At 44.0% G+C, this 14,170-nt stretch overlaps 1 protein-coding gene across 1 annotated transcript in view; it reads right to left on the bottom strand.

The window, feature by feature from the left end:
* DDAH1 (dimethylarginine dimethylaminohydrolase 1) overlaps positions 1–13,927 on the bottom strand; it is a 153,621-nt gene extending 139,694 nt beyond the window's left edge. Inside the window, exon 1 of the mRNA XM_029228276.1 lies at positions 13,373–13,927. Within this exon, the coding sequence (XP_029084109.1) occupies positions 13,373–13,927 (555 nt within the window). The remainder of the gene's footprint in view (positions 1–13,372) is intronic.
* Between the last annotated feature and the right edge of the window lie 243 nt (positions 13,928–14,170).

Here is a 14,170-nt window from a genome sequence, read left to right as displayed (position 1 = left end):
GAACCATAGTTTGAATTCACAGCTGTCCTCTTCCACCCCTTCTAAGGGCAAATGGAAAGGAGGAGAGAGCACAGCTCAAGGAATGTTGCAGGAGTCAGTCTGCCTCTTGAGTCAGTTTAAAAACAGGCATGTGTCTCTACACGCCGGGCTCTGTGTGACCCGTGAGCATGCCGGGATGATGACTGAAGTACCCAAGACAATTAGGCACCTCAAGCGATGATGGATTTGGGGAGTGGAGCAAGCTGGAGATGCAAGTGGACATATCAGTGGGCAGCAGGGGAGAGTAGGATCAGTGGAAACGAGGCTGGAGTCCACAAAACATGAAAGTGCACAGGGCTCTAATGAGGCCCTTTTAATAAGAGGTGTGCTTTCTGAACACCTGCCGTCCTGGGCTGTAACAGCATAACATCATATTTGGTTTTACAAATGAACATATCACTTCTAAGTGTACAGAAATACTCTATAGCATTTATGCGAGGGAGTCCTTGATATCTGAAAATGCTTATTCACTGAGAAAAGCCCAAGACTTTCCAACTCTTTTTTCACTACCTTTCCACTGTTTGCTTTTCTTCTCTTCCTCTCCATCTCAAGCACTTTGCTGCATTTAGATGAGTGGCCTTACCTTCCTATTAGGTAATGAAAGGAGTGCCTAAGATCAAGCTACTCATTTGCTCAATGAAAGTCAAGTGCCTTTGACACACACCAAAATTCTATTGTTGCTGCAAACAGCGAAGAATGTCAACAAAAACTAAAATGATAGTATTTACATTTCATGTTGGTCTGCTAGATAAGCAGATTTCGATGTCAATGACCCACAGTCATTGAAATACACTACACTGGGATCCACAACAAACAAAGGAACATGTATATGTGTCTATGTGAATAAAGGAGACAAAAGTTACATGAAACAATACATGGCTGTCTTATGCACACACTCTGATATTTCTATCAGAAATATTGATTCCAGTTCATTACAAAAAACAAAATGTAGAGTGATGCACTAGGTTGACTTTATGATCCACTTATGAGTTGAAACTTGTACTTTGACAGTCACTAGCCAGACCCAGAATATGAGGACAAATCCATGGTGTTGCAGGAACTCCCCAACCAGAGGGGTGTAAAGAAGGGTGGGGAAGCTCCAGGAATTGCACACGCTCTTTCTTCTCCATTGACAGCTCCAGAAAAGGGTAAAACCAAGAAGAAAGGAGGGCAACATGGAGGTGATCATAGACTGAAAGAGCCCAGGGAAAAAGTAGAATTCATTTAAAAAACAGTTCTCGGGCTTCCCTGGTGGCGCAGTGGTTGAGAGTCCACCTGCCGACGCAGGGGACATGGGTTCATGCCCCGGTCCAGGAAGATCCCACATGCCGTGGAGCGGCTGGGCCCGTGAGCCATGGTCGCTGAGCCTGCGCGTCCGGAGCCTGTGCTCCGCAACGGGAGAGGCCACAACAGTGAGAGGCCCGCACACCGCAAAAAAACAAACAAACAAAAAAACCCCAGTTCTCCTGGCTAGTGTTCCACCAAAATAATGTGACTCAAGATTCCCTCTAATCATTTTTGATGACCCACATTACTACGAAGCATTATTTACAAGGAAGGCGCTGTTAGAAAACTGATTTTATCCAAACCTGATTCAGAACGTGTGTGTGTGTGTGCGCGCACGCACGCATTTGTGTTTATGTTTTAAACAGGCCAATGGACAGTAGCTGTTACATTTGCGGAATTTCCAGTCATTAGGCTGACCTCAGGACAGGTGAGTGTTTCAGGGAGCGTGTATCAAATCATAATTGAGCCCTCAGCTGCATTGAGGCCAGTGGGCCTCATATCTTGTATGTTTTCCTGCATTTACTTTCAAGAAAATGTCCTAACTTAAATCCCTATCATTCCTCCCCCTCACCAAGAAGCTTCTCTCCGGGGTCCAGTTTAAAAGCAATATTAATCCTCAGTTTTCTTGCAAACCACTCAGAGGCTTCAGTTATCCAGTTGAGTGCTCACAAAGAAACATGCAGACACAAACATGACAATCGCACTCCCCATTTTTTCTCATGTAATTACAGCTCCAAGATGCACATTTCTAAGCCCTTTCCCTACAAACACACGATTTGTTCAGTCATAGGCACACACCGTTTGCCTCTATCATTAATGTCTCTTATCAAAATTTTTAAAGCACTCCTTTTGGGGGTGGGGCAGGGACGAAAGAGCATGTGTGAGGGAGCACACTCCACCCTTAGTAATAGGCTGCTCAGCTGTGAAAAGGGGGTTACCACTGAAAAACTGATGCTCTGTTTCCCTACAGTCACAAACTAGCTCATTATTCACCAGTCAAATACACTTTCTCAGAATGAACTGCAACCTATACATCCATCCAGATGTTTCCTATTTAATGGACATCATCACCAACTCCCCAAATGAGTTACTTGGGGAAGAAAACTAAATTTCCTTTGGGCATTCTTCCATAGAGGCTGGATTTACACCCATTTAGTGTCACAGATCTGTGAAAAAATTGATGAAAGCAGTGATTTTCAAGGTCCCTTCTAGGCCTTTTAGGAAGTGGTCTGAGAATGACTTGAACATTATAATTGTTTTAGCACCTTCTGTGTTTTGACACATTCTAGGGTTCTTTGAGCAACAACAACAAAGTGTTCTGAGTTTCTGTCCTCATTCCAAGAGGACAAATCCGGACATTGGTCCCTGACGTCTCCTGGCATCTGTGCAGATCTCAGCTTCCACCTGGGGGCTGCAGCTGGGAAGATGCAGGAGCACAACCCCTCCTGATGCAAGGGGATCAGGGTCTGATGCTGCCACCAAATCTACTCTCCAAAACATGAAAAAGATGCAAGTTCAGATGGAAACTATGCTTTCCCGTCTTGGTCAATGTAACTATCCCTTAACTGGTTTAGAATGTCACCAAAGAAGGGGAAGTAGAATCAGCTCCCAGCAAATAGTCAAGTTGACAGTCTTCTTCCTCCTCATGTTCCCCAATTATGCTTTTTGTTGTTGGTGTTGGATGGACAGGGATCCAAACAGCCAGGACATCATCACTGTAAGAAGTCAACCCAAGCAAGTGGAAATCGGTATTCTTTGATATGCATAGAGAAGCGTTTGGGATTTGGGCCATGATTCTGAGAACCTTGGGGCCAATGGGCATAGCCCTCTAGAATTTTTACAAAAGGCTGAGTGGTGCAGTCTGGTTGAAAGGAGATACAGTGGGTTTTTGTACTTTTTTCTTACCATGACTCAGAGTAAGAAACATATTTTATATTCCTAATTAATACAAACACAAATGTATAAAGTGAAAGGTTTCATGAAAAAATACTGACCTTATGTTGTCATGTACTCTTGACATTTTCTATTGATTCTATTACAGTAAAAATAAAAGAGCTGGACGTGACTCACTAAATTGATTTCATGACCCCATGATAGTGCGTGGAGAGCAGCAATTTGAAGATACACACACACACACGCACACACACTCTGTACTAAAAGCCTTGTCTTGAAGCTGTGCTCTATTCCAAGTTAAACTACTTATATATTTGGGGTGGCTTGGGGAAGCTTGGAGATTAGGGGAGGCCTAAAGCTTTAGAGATGTTTAATTTGAGAGTAACAGAGAAAAGTGAAGAAATCAGTGCCCTTTTTTTTTTTTTTTTTTTTTGCGGTACAGAAGGCTGCCCCTCTCTGCCTTCCCCTGGGCATCTCACTGTTGTGGCCTCTCCCGTTGTGGAGCACAGGCTCCGGACGCGCAGGCTCAATGGCCATGGCCCACGGGCCCAGCCGCCCCGCGGCATGTGGGATCCTCCAGGACCGGGGCACGAACCGGTGTCCCCTGCATCGGCAGGCGGACCCCCCAACCACTGCACCACAAGGGAAGCCCCCAGTGCCCTTTTTGACTAGGGTCCCTCTCTCTCCCAACAGTGCATCTTTCAGAGAAAAGGGAGCCAGAAAACCAGGACCCTTGATAAAGGACTAAGATGGCACACAGAAAGTTAGGAAAATACCAAAAGCAAGAGCAAAAATGATTTGAGTACCTCAAAATACAGCACTAGATTTAAACTCCTCCACATAAAACTCTTGAATTGGATAATACCTCTATATCACAAATGTCCTAAAATATGACCCAAAGCCAAGCTTTAGTTACCTTACTCTTTCCTTGTAAAATGAAAGTTCCCTTATGATTCAAAAAAAATTCAAAGAATAAAATGGATGTATTTTTCTTCTATTTTTATCTTGTAACTGTACCAAGATTATTTAACTAACTTCAATTTTTTGAATCATTTCAGGCTAAAAATGTCTAAGTTTGCCAACAAGCATATCTCCAAGTTAAAAAAATAATTACATCAATATCTTACTGTGTCACAGTCTTAATCTGTACACAGCTTACTATAGAAAGGCTACATTTAAATGAGTATCTTTTACTGTTTTATGTTTACTCAGAAAAATAACTACGCATTTTTTGGAAGACAGAAGTCAAAATCTGGGAAACAAAGGTCAATTTTCAGCACAAGATGGAAATCAGTACATACGTATGGAGGGTTTATAAGAAAGAAGTGCTATGGGCACGTCAAGACTTTTAGTTACAACTCACAGCACATGTCTTGTATCTACTTCTATCCACTTCTTTGGGCCATTGATTCACACTCATCACAGAAACATCCGCTGGTAGACACTGATGACAGTGATGTGTGACGGGAGAAATCATGTGGGTCTAGGAATCTTATGCTCTTTCAATGGCCTTTATTTAACATTTTCTATGGGAAAAATTTCTTATCAAGTGTGCTATATAAATGGCGGAGTAAGCAGAGGTTTTGAAATAGAGTTAGCAAATTCAACTTCATCTCATAATGGGTTATCATTAGCAAGGCGTGAGTTTAAATGATTGGTTAATTAAGTAGAACAAGTATAATGCCTTGGGTTGAATAAAATCCAGTATTTTTTTATCCATCAAACCCCAATCCCATCTCACAAATGTAAATTATTATAATGTCCCCATCTCCCTATCACTTTCCCACCCTCCACTTTCCACCCTAACACACCCTGAGTTCCAAAAGGAAAGTACAGCATTTCCAAGCTGGAAAGAATATTAGATCTCATTATCACTGCAAAAATAAAAACCAGTGTCTCCTAATATCTAGAATAGTGCTGTATCCCAACCGTGCAGCCTTCTGTAGCTTGTACAAAATTCAGCCTATGATTATAAATGCATGCTCAGTTTCAGCTGCACTTGATTTATATTAATGTGAGACTCAATGGTGTCTACTGCCAAGATGGAAAGATTTGTGAATAAAAACACATTTCAACAGCAAACAGGAAAGTTTTCTCTTACCTGCCACTGACATGGATAATATTATATACCTGTACATGGCAGATGCTGGGTTTGCTTGACTCACCCTAATGTGCACATTTTGGGCCAAAGGGGAAAAATTACTACCCAGCCAAATGACATTCTAGCAACCTCAAGAAATGAATCTCAGATTTGGAGTGGACTTCAGTCCACTCCAGGGCAGACTATATCGCTCCCAAACTGTGCTATTCAGGAATCCTGGAAGGAATGCCAGACCTCGATGGAGCACGTGGTAGGAGAAAAGATGGGAGTGCAGTCAGAAATGCAGTGTGCGAGGCAGCCAGTTCCCTCTGGGCCCCAACCAGGAAACGTGGTTAAGGATGTGGTTCTCCTGGTGAATCTGGAACTAGGAATTGAAATCTCAGAGATCAGGGGACCACAGGTGGGCTTTTCTCAATCCTGCATCCTTCCCGACATGAGTGAAATTAATTTTCACTGTACCATCACCCTCATCCAATCTCACAGTGCCCTCTATCTCTGAAGGCTGCCCCTCTCTGCCTTCCCTTGGTTACTTCTAACTCAATTGTCACTTCTTCTGAGAAGTCCTGGTATGGGTCAGACCCACCCCCTGGAGGTTCCACAGCACCAGACAGAGCTCTGGCATAAAACCCTGTCCTCTTGTTCTGCAAGTGTCTGCCACTGGTCTGCCTTCCTAGCTGGACTGTGAGGTCCTTATGGGCAACGGTGGTATCTAATTCACCTACATCTCCCCACCACCAAACATTGGGTCTAGGCAGTTGCTGAAGGCACATACTACATGAGTGACGCAACTATTGTGACTTTGCCTTCAAAAACACAAATTTTTTTAATTTTTTTTTTTTGCGGTACGCGGGCCTCTCACTGTTGTGGCCTCTCCTGTTGCGGAGCACAGGCTCCGGACGCGCAGGCTCAGCGGCCATGGCTCACGGGCCCAGCCGCTCCGCGGCATGTGGGATCTTCCTGGACTGGGGCACGAACCTGTGTACCCTGCATCGGCAGGTGGACTCTCAACCACTGCACCACCAGGGAAGCCCAACACAGTCATTTTTAACGCAATCATGGCACTCATCATTACTGCCAGAAGCAAATTAGAAAACTTCAATATTTCTTAAACAAAAGAACAAAGGAATCAAAGCAAACATATTTTTAATGAAGTCAAAGATTTACTTACATTCAGATCAAGCAAAATACTGATATATTCCTCGTCATTAGAATGACAGCTTACCCCATAAGCCCATCTAGCTACAAAAGCAGACTAAAAGTTGTATTCGCTTTAATTTGCTATGTTAAACTAATTCAGTTTGATTTGTTGGGCAAAATTAAACCAACCCTATACTAATTTGTACGTCTATCTTCGTAGTCTGCTGTGCTCACTTCTCTGGTCATACTTGCTTAGATGATCTAGACATTTAGAAACAGCAGTCTAAAGTCTGGTGATTTATTCCTTTCTACGTGCTACTACCCCTCAGCACTCAGTTTCAAGAAAACAATGTATATTATTACATTATTTGACAATGACAAAGTAAACTGGGATGGCATTACACGCACACATTTTTAAATGCGATTTGTTGTTTGAGATTACTCTTGCTTGTCCATTTGGATGAAAAGTGCCTGTTTATGAAATGCACCTGAGGACTCTGACAGATTAAATACCTAGTATCAGTTTAAGGACAGCAGTGAAAGTCAACTTCAAAGGTCAGGGGAGCATTTTGATGCAACATCAGGGATTGCATTACAGTAAATAAATATTTTTCTACTACCTGGGGTGAACAATGCACTGTGTTCTGTATAAGATATAAATGAAACCTTTTCTCATTAAGATTTCAGCTATTTTATCCTTTATTATGGCACCTCTTGATTAGGGGAATGAACTCTACCACGTGTCCAGATCTCCAGTCAGAAAACTAGGCTTTCTGAAGTGGTTACAGATTTTAACAGCAAATGCCATAAAATAAATAATAACCATCACTCATTTTTTAAACATGCATTTCCAAATTTATATTGAGGTTCATGAATAATTTATTTACGATGCAAAGACAGTAGAAGGTAAATCTTTTCAAAAGTCTTAAGTAGATTTTTCTGTGTTGTGGTTTATATTAATGGACTGGATACCTAATTTTGAAGAAATCTGAGCTCAGTAAGAATTCAAAACATGCAAAAGCAATTTCCCAGCATATGTGAATTATAAGGGATCCATCACTGCCTTCTTAGTCTTATAATGATTCTAGGAATCTCTGCAGAAAGTTCATTTTCAGCTGAGAGTATCTAATAGAAGTCACTCCCTACTCATCATTATGTTCTTTCTTTTCAAGGCTTTCAAGATCAACTGCATGGGAGTAGATTACATTATGGGATGCGTCCCAGTTCCCAAGACAACACGTCAATTTCCAAACGTTTATTGCCAAGGCCATGTAGAAGAGTTGGAAAAGAAACACCCTGAAAGAGAACAGTTGTTCTAACCAGTTGGAGGTGACAATTTATCAAGAACCATTTAATCTGCCGCCATGTGAAGAGTCTCCAGCGCCTTCACGTTCCAGCTTGGTGAGAATCAGGGTAATTTTTAATTATGGTTTAGGGTAGTTTACTCACCTGAAGTTAAACCGAAGTTTGAGGACACGTGTGCATTTAAAAAAGCAATCATCCAGTAGGCTGGTAAATAAGGCACAATTATGCGTAAAGTGTGCCCGGGCAATTTGTGGGTTTCATGTAAATGCCTGAATTATTTTTTTAACTAAAATGAAAATAATCCACTCTCATCTAGGAGAGGAGGGAAGTAAAATGATTCACTTAGTTAATATCCAAGTTATATTGTATATCGTTAGTGTGTAAAATGATATTCAGGTGGCAGTTTTATATTGATTTAATGATCTATTATGATTAAGCACAACTGGCAACAAGCACGTCAAGCAAAAAAGACCTTCATACTTTCATGAGAAGCTCAGTTCTGCCACTTATTATCTGTGTGTGACTTTGGACAAGTTACTTAACCTTGGTTACCAGAGACTCAGTCTCCTCATCTTTTAAATAGAGCTAATAATAACACCATCTTTGGGGATTCACACACACACATAAGTTGGCTGGTCATTAGACATGGTCTTAATGCTCACCTTGCCTCTGGGATCAATATAATTATGCTTTTTTCCTAACCAAAGAATAAACCAGGACCCAAATACGTAAGTCCAAATAGTTAAGCGCCCCAATAGAAGGGGAATTACTATGCAAATATGTATTGCTTACCTCTTCCGTTTATGCCCTCCTTTCCCCCCCTCAATGTTTATTTTCACTTTGGAGATTTATTACTTTGTGCTAAGCATATCGCCTTCTTCCTAAAGAGGTCCCTAACAGTGCAAATGCTCCAGGCAAGGATAATTAAAGCCATTATCACTTTGTGAGAATGAGTTTGTGTGGTTTTCTCTTAGACCAAATACCCCAGAATGGCCCTGAAAGAGGGGTGAAAGGGCACAGGATATATTTCACAATTTTCCTGAGTAAACTCTGTCAGTTAATCATTTATTAAGTACTAAAAACTTTCTGGAAAAAAAAAAAAACTCAAGAAAATGGCATTAGTAGTTGCCTCTGAGGAAAGGAACTGTGTAGTCAGGTACAAGGGTGAGGTAAGGGTGGCAAGACTTACTTTCTTTCTTTGTTTAAATAAATTTATTTATTTATTTATTTTGGGCTGAGTTGGGTCTTTGTTGCTGTGCACGGGCTTTCTCTAGTTGCAGCCAGCGGGGGCTACTCTTCATTGCGTGTGCAGACTTCTCCTTGTGGTGGCTTCTCTTGTTGCAGAGCACAGGCTCTAGGTGCTTGGGCTTCAGTGGTTGTGGCTCGCAGGCTCTAGAGTGCAGGCTCAGTAGTTGTGGCACATGGGCTTAATTGCTCCGCAGCATGTGGGATCTTCCCGGACCAGGGCTTGAACCCATGTCCCCTCACTGGCAGGCAGATTCTTAACCACTGCACCACCAGGGAAGTCCAAGACTTACTTTCACCGTGTATCCTCTTGTACCTTTTGAATTTGGTACTGCGGACATGTACAATTGAAACAAAATTTTTATTTTTTAAAAAACCCAATCCTCACACACTGTCATAGCTTTTAGATATTTGCTTACTGGACTTTGACATTTAGAAGTTAACTTTCTTTTTTTTTCCCCCTCTAAAATGTAAGCTGGATTCATTTAAAATATGATTGGTTTCTTAAGGCTAATTTGTCTTCAAATTATTAAGCATAGGGCTTCCCTGGTGGCGCAGTGGTTGAGAGTCCGCCTGCCGACGCAGGGGACACGGGTTCGTGCCCTGGTCCGGGAAGATCCCACATGCCGCAGAGCGGTTAGGCCCGTGAGCCATGGCTGCTGAGCCTGCGCGTCCGGAGCCTGTGCTCCGCAACGGGAGAGGCCACAACAGTGAGAGGCCTACGTACTGCAAAAAAAAAAAAAAATTAAGCGTATTAAGACATTCATATTCCGGAAGACACAAAGTTCTTAGACATGTAATATTATTCGCTTTCTCTATATGCAGTTTTCTTCACTAAAACTTAAGCTTGCTGCAGACAGGGTCTGTGTTTTATTAATCTTTGGAGGCCCCATTATCGCAAACACTGAGCTTTCACAGAAGCGTTACTTTCTTTAGTTTGGTTCTCAGTCCTTTCTTCCAAGGAAGAAAAGTCATTAAATATAACATGATGCTTTGATTAAGAAGAAACTTCTCAGGATTTTAATTAAAACAAAACAACAACAAGAGACAGAGGCACGGAAAGGGAGAGGGAGAGAAAAACAGTTATAAATCACCTATAGTTGTAATGAAACTTGTGGGACTCTGCTGACTAGAAATGCTTGCAAAACACCAAATATGTCATAATGAGGGAGAACGAAGGTTGACCTAAAATCATGAACAAATTTGTTCAACAAAATTTATTTGCTACATGATTATTGTGTTCAGGGCCCAGGGGATAAAATGTTGAACAACGCAGACATGATTCTTGCTCTCACAGTTTTCATAATAGTGGGAGGTACAGAAAGATAAACAGGCAATTACCATATGGTATGATAAATACCATAACAGGGAGTACAGAGGTGCTCATAAAAGGACAACCAATCTAATGCTTGAGAAGGTGAGATCTAATATCACAACAGTTGGGACTAGAGCTTTAGAGTCCTGCAAATCTGAGTTCAAATCCTGGTTTCACTAGTTCCACTCTATAACCTTGGGCAATTTAATCTAAGACTCAGTTTCATCAACTTTTAAACAGGAATAATGATAGCAATGAGCTCAAAGATTTGACGTGAGCATTCAATGAAACGCATGTCATAAATCCGGCACAATGTCTGGCCAATGGTAAGCACCCAATAAAGATTAGCTAATAATATTAATGGTAAGAGTAAACTGAGAACTGAAGCATGAGTAGAAACAGCCAGGTAAAATGCAGGAGAGGAAGGAGGAAGAATGTCCTGGGCAAAGGAGGAATGTACACCCATAAAAGCAACAGCATGGTGAGCTTGAAAAAAGAACCTGGCTTGAGCCAAGAATTGGGAGGCACCTCGGGTGGGGTCAGAGATGCAACTGAAGCTGGAAAGGTAAGCAGAACCCAGCTCAACGGGTTTATCAGGCTCAGTGGAGGCCCCTCTAGAATTTTAATCAGAGGAGGAACAGGATCAGATCTGAATTTTAGAAGGACCAACTTGGCTACAGTGTGGAAAATGGAATGCAGAGGGAGAAGACAGGAGATCAGTGTTAATAATTTTAATATAATGCCTCAGCTGTTGTGGAGTTTCAGTTAGGGAGTTAGGTGTCACATACATATATATATATATATATATATATATATATATATATATATATAAAACAATCCAAGAAATCCTTGAAGTAATTATTATCAGCTTGCTGGTATTAGCTAATTAGCATTTCATTAATTCATTTGTTCATTCATTTAACAAGAATTTATTAACTTCAATGTAGGCAGCAAACTGTGAGAGATTTCAAAGAAATCTCTGAAGCACCCCACCCAACATGACTGCCCGCATTCCCCTCTCTGGCTGGAAGACCCATTACTCTGGGAACCCAGATCAGGTGCAATGGCAAAGGTGTTTTGGGGCGGGACCACACACCTGCAGAAAACTTGAGCTGGGAGGCAGTGCTAATGAGCAGATTAGGCTGGAACCTAAGGCTTGAAGAAGACTCCCCTTCACCCTTGGAAAGGGAAATGTCACTGTAACTGCATCAGTGTACAGGAGACTTCTTGCTGCTCAAGGAGTAAATCTTCCACGACCCATTGGTAAGTGAATAATAACGACCAACACTTATGAAATGTCCTGTCCTCTATATTTCTGATGGATTAATAAATTTATTACCACAATTCTATGAAATAGGTATGATTATGTCCACTTTACAGGTGAGAAAACTGAGGCAAGAGATACTCGCTAAGGTCACAGAATTAGATCCAGTCTGATGTTCTTATCCATTACACTATGTGGCCTCTGGCAGTGGGCCACCAGCCTGAAGAGTGAAACCCATTTAAAATGTATGCCTCAAAATCTGACAGGGAGACAGATCAATGCCCACTTTAGTATCAGGAAGGCCAAAATTTGAAAGGTTTTATTATAGGAATAAAATGAAATGGATGATTAAATATATGACAGTCTCAACATGAAATTGGACCAGCCACATCAAATGAGTATCATTTTGAAAGGGTTTTTAAAATCTATGTTACTCTTTTAAGCACAAACCACAGCTTTGTCATATGGCCTAGGACACATTAGAAAGTATTCAAATGGAGTTACATGCTTATCAGTTTAAAATAGAGTGGGTCATCTCACAGATTCAAAGATGGAGAGGTGGCGAAGGAGATAAAAGAGCTAAGAGAATGAGACCTGTTACTCTTTTGGTTTTCTGCTAAGGCAGGGTGAAAAAAAAAAAAGCTGATTATCTTAGTGGGAAATAAATCAAATATACTTATTCTCTCAGACCAAGCAAAGTTCTATCAACCAAGTAGTGAAGCATGTGGAGAAGAAGCATATTTTAACTACAAGCTCTATGAGGCATTTCCAATGCGAATCGAATAAAGGAAAAATAGGGAGGGAAAATCCTTAACCCTCCAGATATGAAAGAAACCACCAGCTTCTTGCAATGCCACTTGATGCCAATAGCAACCAAGAGTCTTGACCCTGGGCTCTTAGCAGGCAATGAGAAGAATCCCAGGCCGGAAGTCATTTTAAAATCCAATCTCACTCTTATTTGTCTCTCCCCACTAACCTACCTTGTGTTTAAAGCAATCACAGACATTTTCACAAGCTGCAATATTTTAAAGTAGTCACCATCCTCTGAGAACACAAAAAGCTCTAATTGCTATGAGCTTAAAAATACAGAGAATAAAAATTATTGAATTTGTGAAACCACCATTTCCAATTAAACACACAGACACATACACACACCCAACACCCTACACCGAGTTCTGCTTTTCAAACCCAGACACCGCGGCTCAGCAACAGGCCAGTCTTCTTACATTCATTCACTTGCCAGTCCCCTTCGCGGGACTCACTCTCCAGCACCGAAAAGTAACTCGGGACGACCCACGTCTGCGGGCATCGACCGTTAATTCATCTGGCCCTCCCTGCTCCCAGCTCCTGGCAGGACTTGGGGGTTTAGGGTCATCAACCGGCCCCCCCGGAGCCCTCGCCCAGGCTCCGCCCGCCCGCTTGGAACGGCACCCCTCCCTGCCCCCGCTCCCTGGGAAACGAGCAGAGTTGCACTGTCTTCGCTGCTTTTTAATCTTTACAAATAAAATGCCTATGAGGCGGATTCCCCACCCCACCCACCTGCCCAAGTCCGCACCACCACACTCAGTCGGCTCCTCTAAAAGGCACCCAAGCTGCGCCGGCAGCCGGGAGGCGTGAACAATGAACTTCTCTCTCTCGCACACACACCGTCTCCCCCAAATGGGAAGTTCGGAACTAGCCCGGGGGCCACTTCCGCGCTTCCCCCAGCACGTCCGGCTCGGGCGGCGCGGGAGGGCCCGGCGCGCGTCCCCGGCCGCGCCCCTCGCGTCTCCGGGCGGCCAGTTACCTCCTTCCTCCGGCTCGGCGCCCCGGGGCGGGTGATGAGGGCCGTCTCCTCGCACACCACGGCCACGTCCTCCACGAACACGCAGTCCGGGAGGCTCTCGTCGGCCGGCAGCTGCACCACCTGCAGCCCCAGCTTACTGCCCAGCACGCCCACGTACAGCTGGTGCTGCCGCTCGGCGCGGGCGAAATCCACCTCGTCGCCCTTGGTGCTCCTCAGCGCGTGCTGGCCGAGGGACTCGGGCAGTCCCCGCACGACGACGTGGGTGGCCCGGCCGAAGGCGGCGGGATGGCCGAGCGAGGCCATGACTCGGGGAGGCGGCGGGGGGCGCGGCAGCCGGGTCTTCCGCGGGCAGCGCGCGCCGAGCTTGCGAGCGCCCGGCGGCTCCCCTTGGCAGCAGATGAATGTGGTGCAGCGGGAGCCCGGCTCGCGCCCGGAGCCCTGCCCGCGCGACTGAGCATGCCCAGACCTCCGGGCGCCGGCCCGCGCGCAACCCGCGCGCCCACTTGGCGCTCTCGGGTTTGCGGCAGCTGAGGCGGGAGTTGTAGTGGCGAGCATCGCACGAGGAGTGGGTCCAGAGGCGGCGGCCGAGGAAGCCGGCAACGCAAGAGGTGCGCGCTGGTGAGGGGAGCTCGGCCAAAAGGCGCTGTACCCGGACTTGACGTTACCTGTGATCCGCCGCAGGTGCACGCCTCACGTGGACCCAAGGCGCACTTGGAGAGCGGGCTATGTTTTGGACAGAACGACTGTGGGATCTTCTTGGTGGTCGGGAAGCAAAGGATGGGATTCCTTTGTGGACAG

The sequence above is a fragment of the Monodon monoceros genome, unplaced genomic scaffold (genome assembly GCF_005190385.1).
Source record: "Monodon monoceros isolate NGI ecotype Baffin Bay Population unplaced genomic scaffold, NGI_Narwhal_1 Super_Scaffold_18, whole genome shotgun sequence".
NCBI classification, from domain to species: Eukaryota; Metazoa; Chordata; class Mammalia; order Artiodactyla; family Monodontidae; genus Monodon; species Monodon monoceros.
Note: the sequence above shows the minus strand (reverse complement) of the source record. Positions and strands in the feature narration are given on the sequence as shown.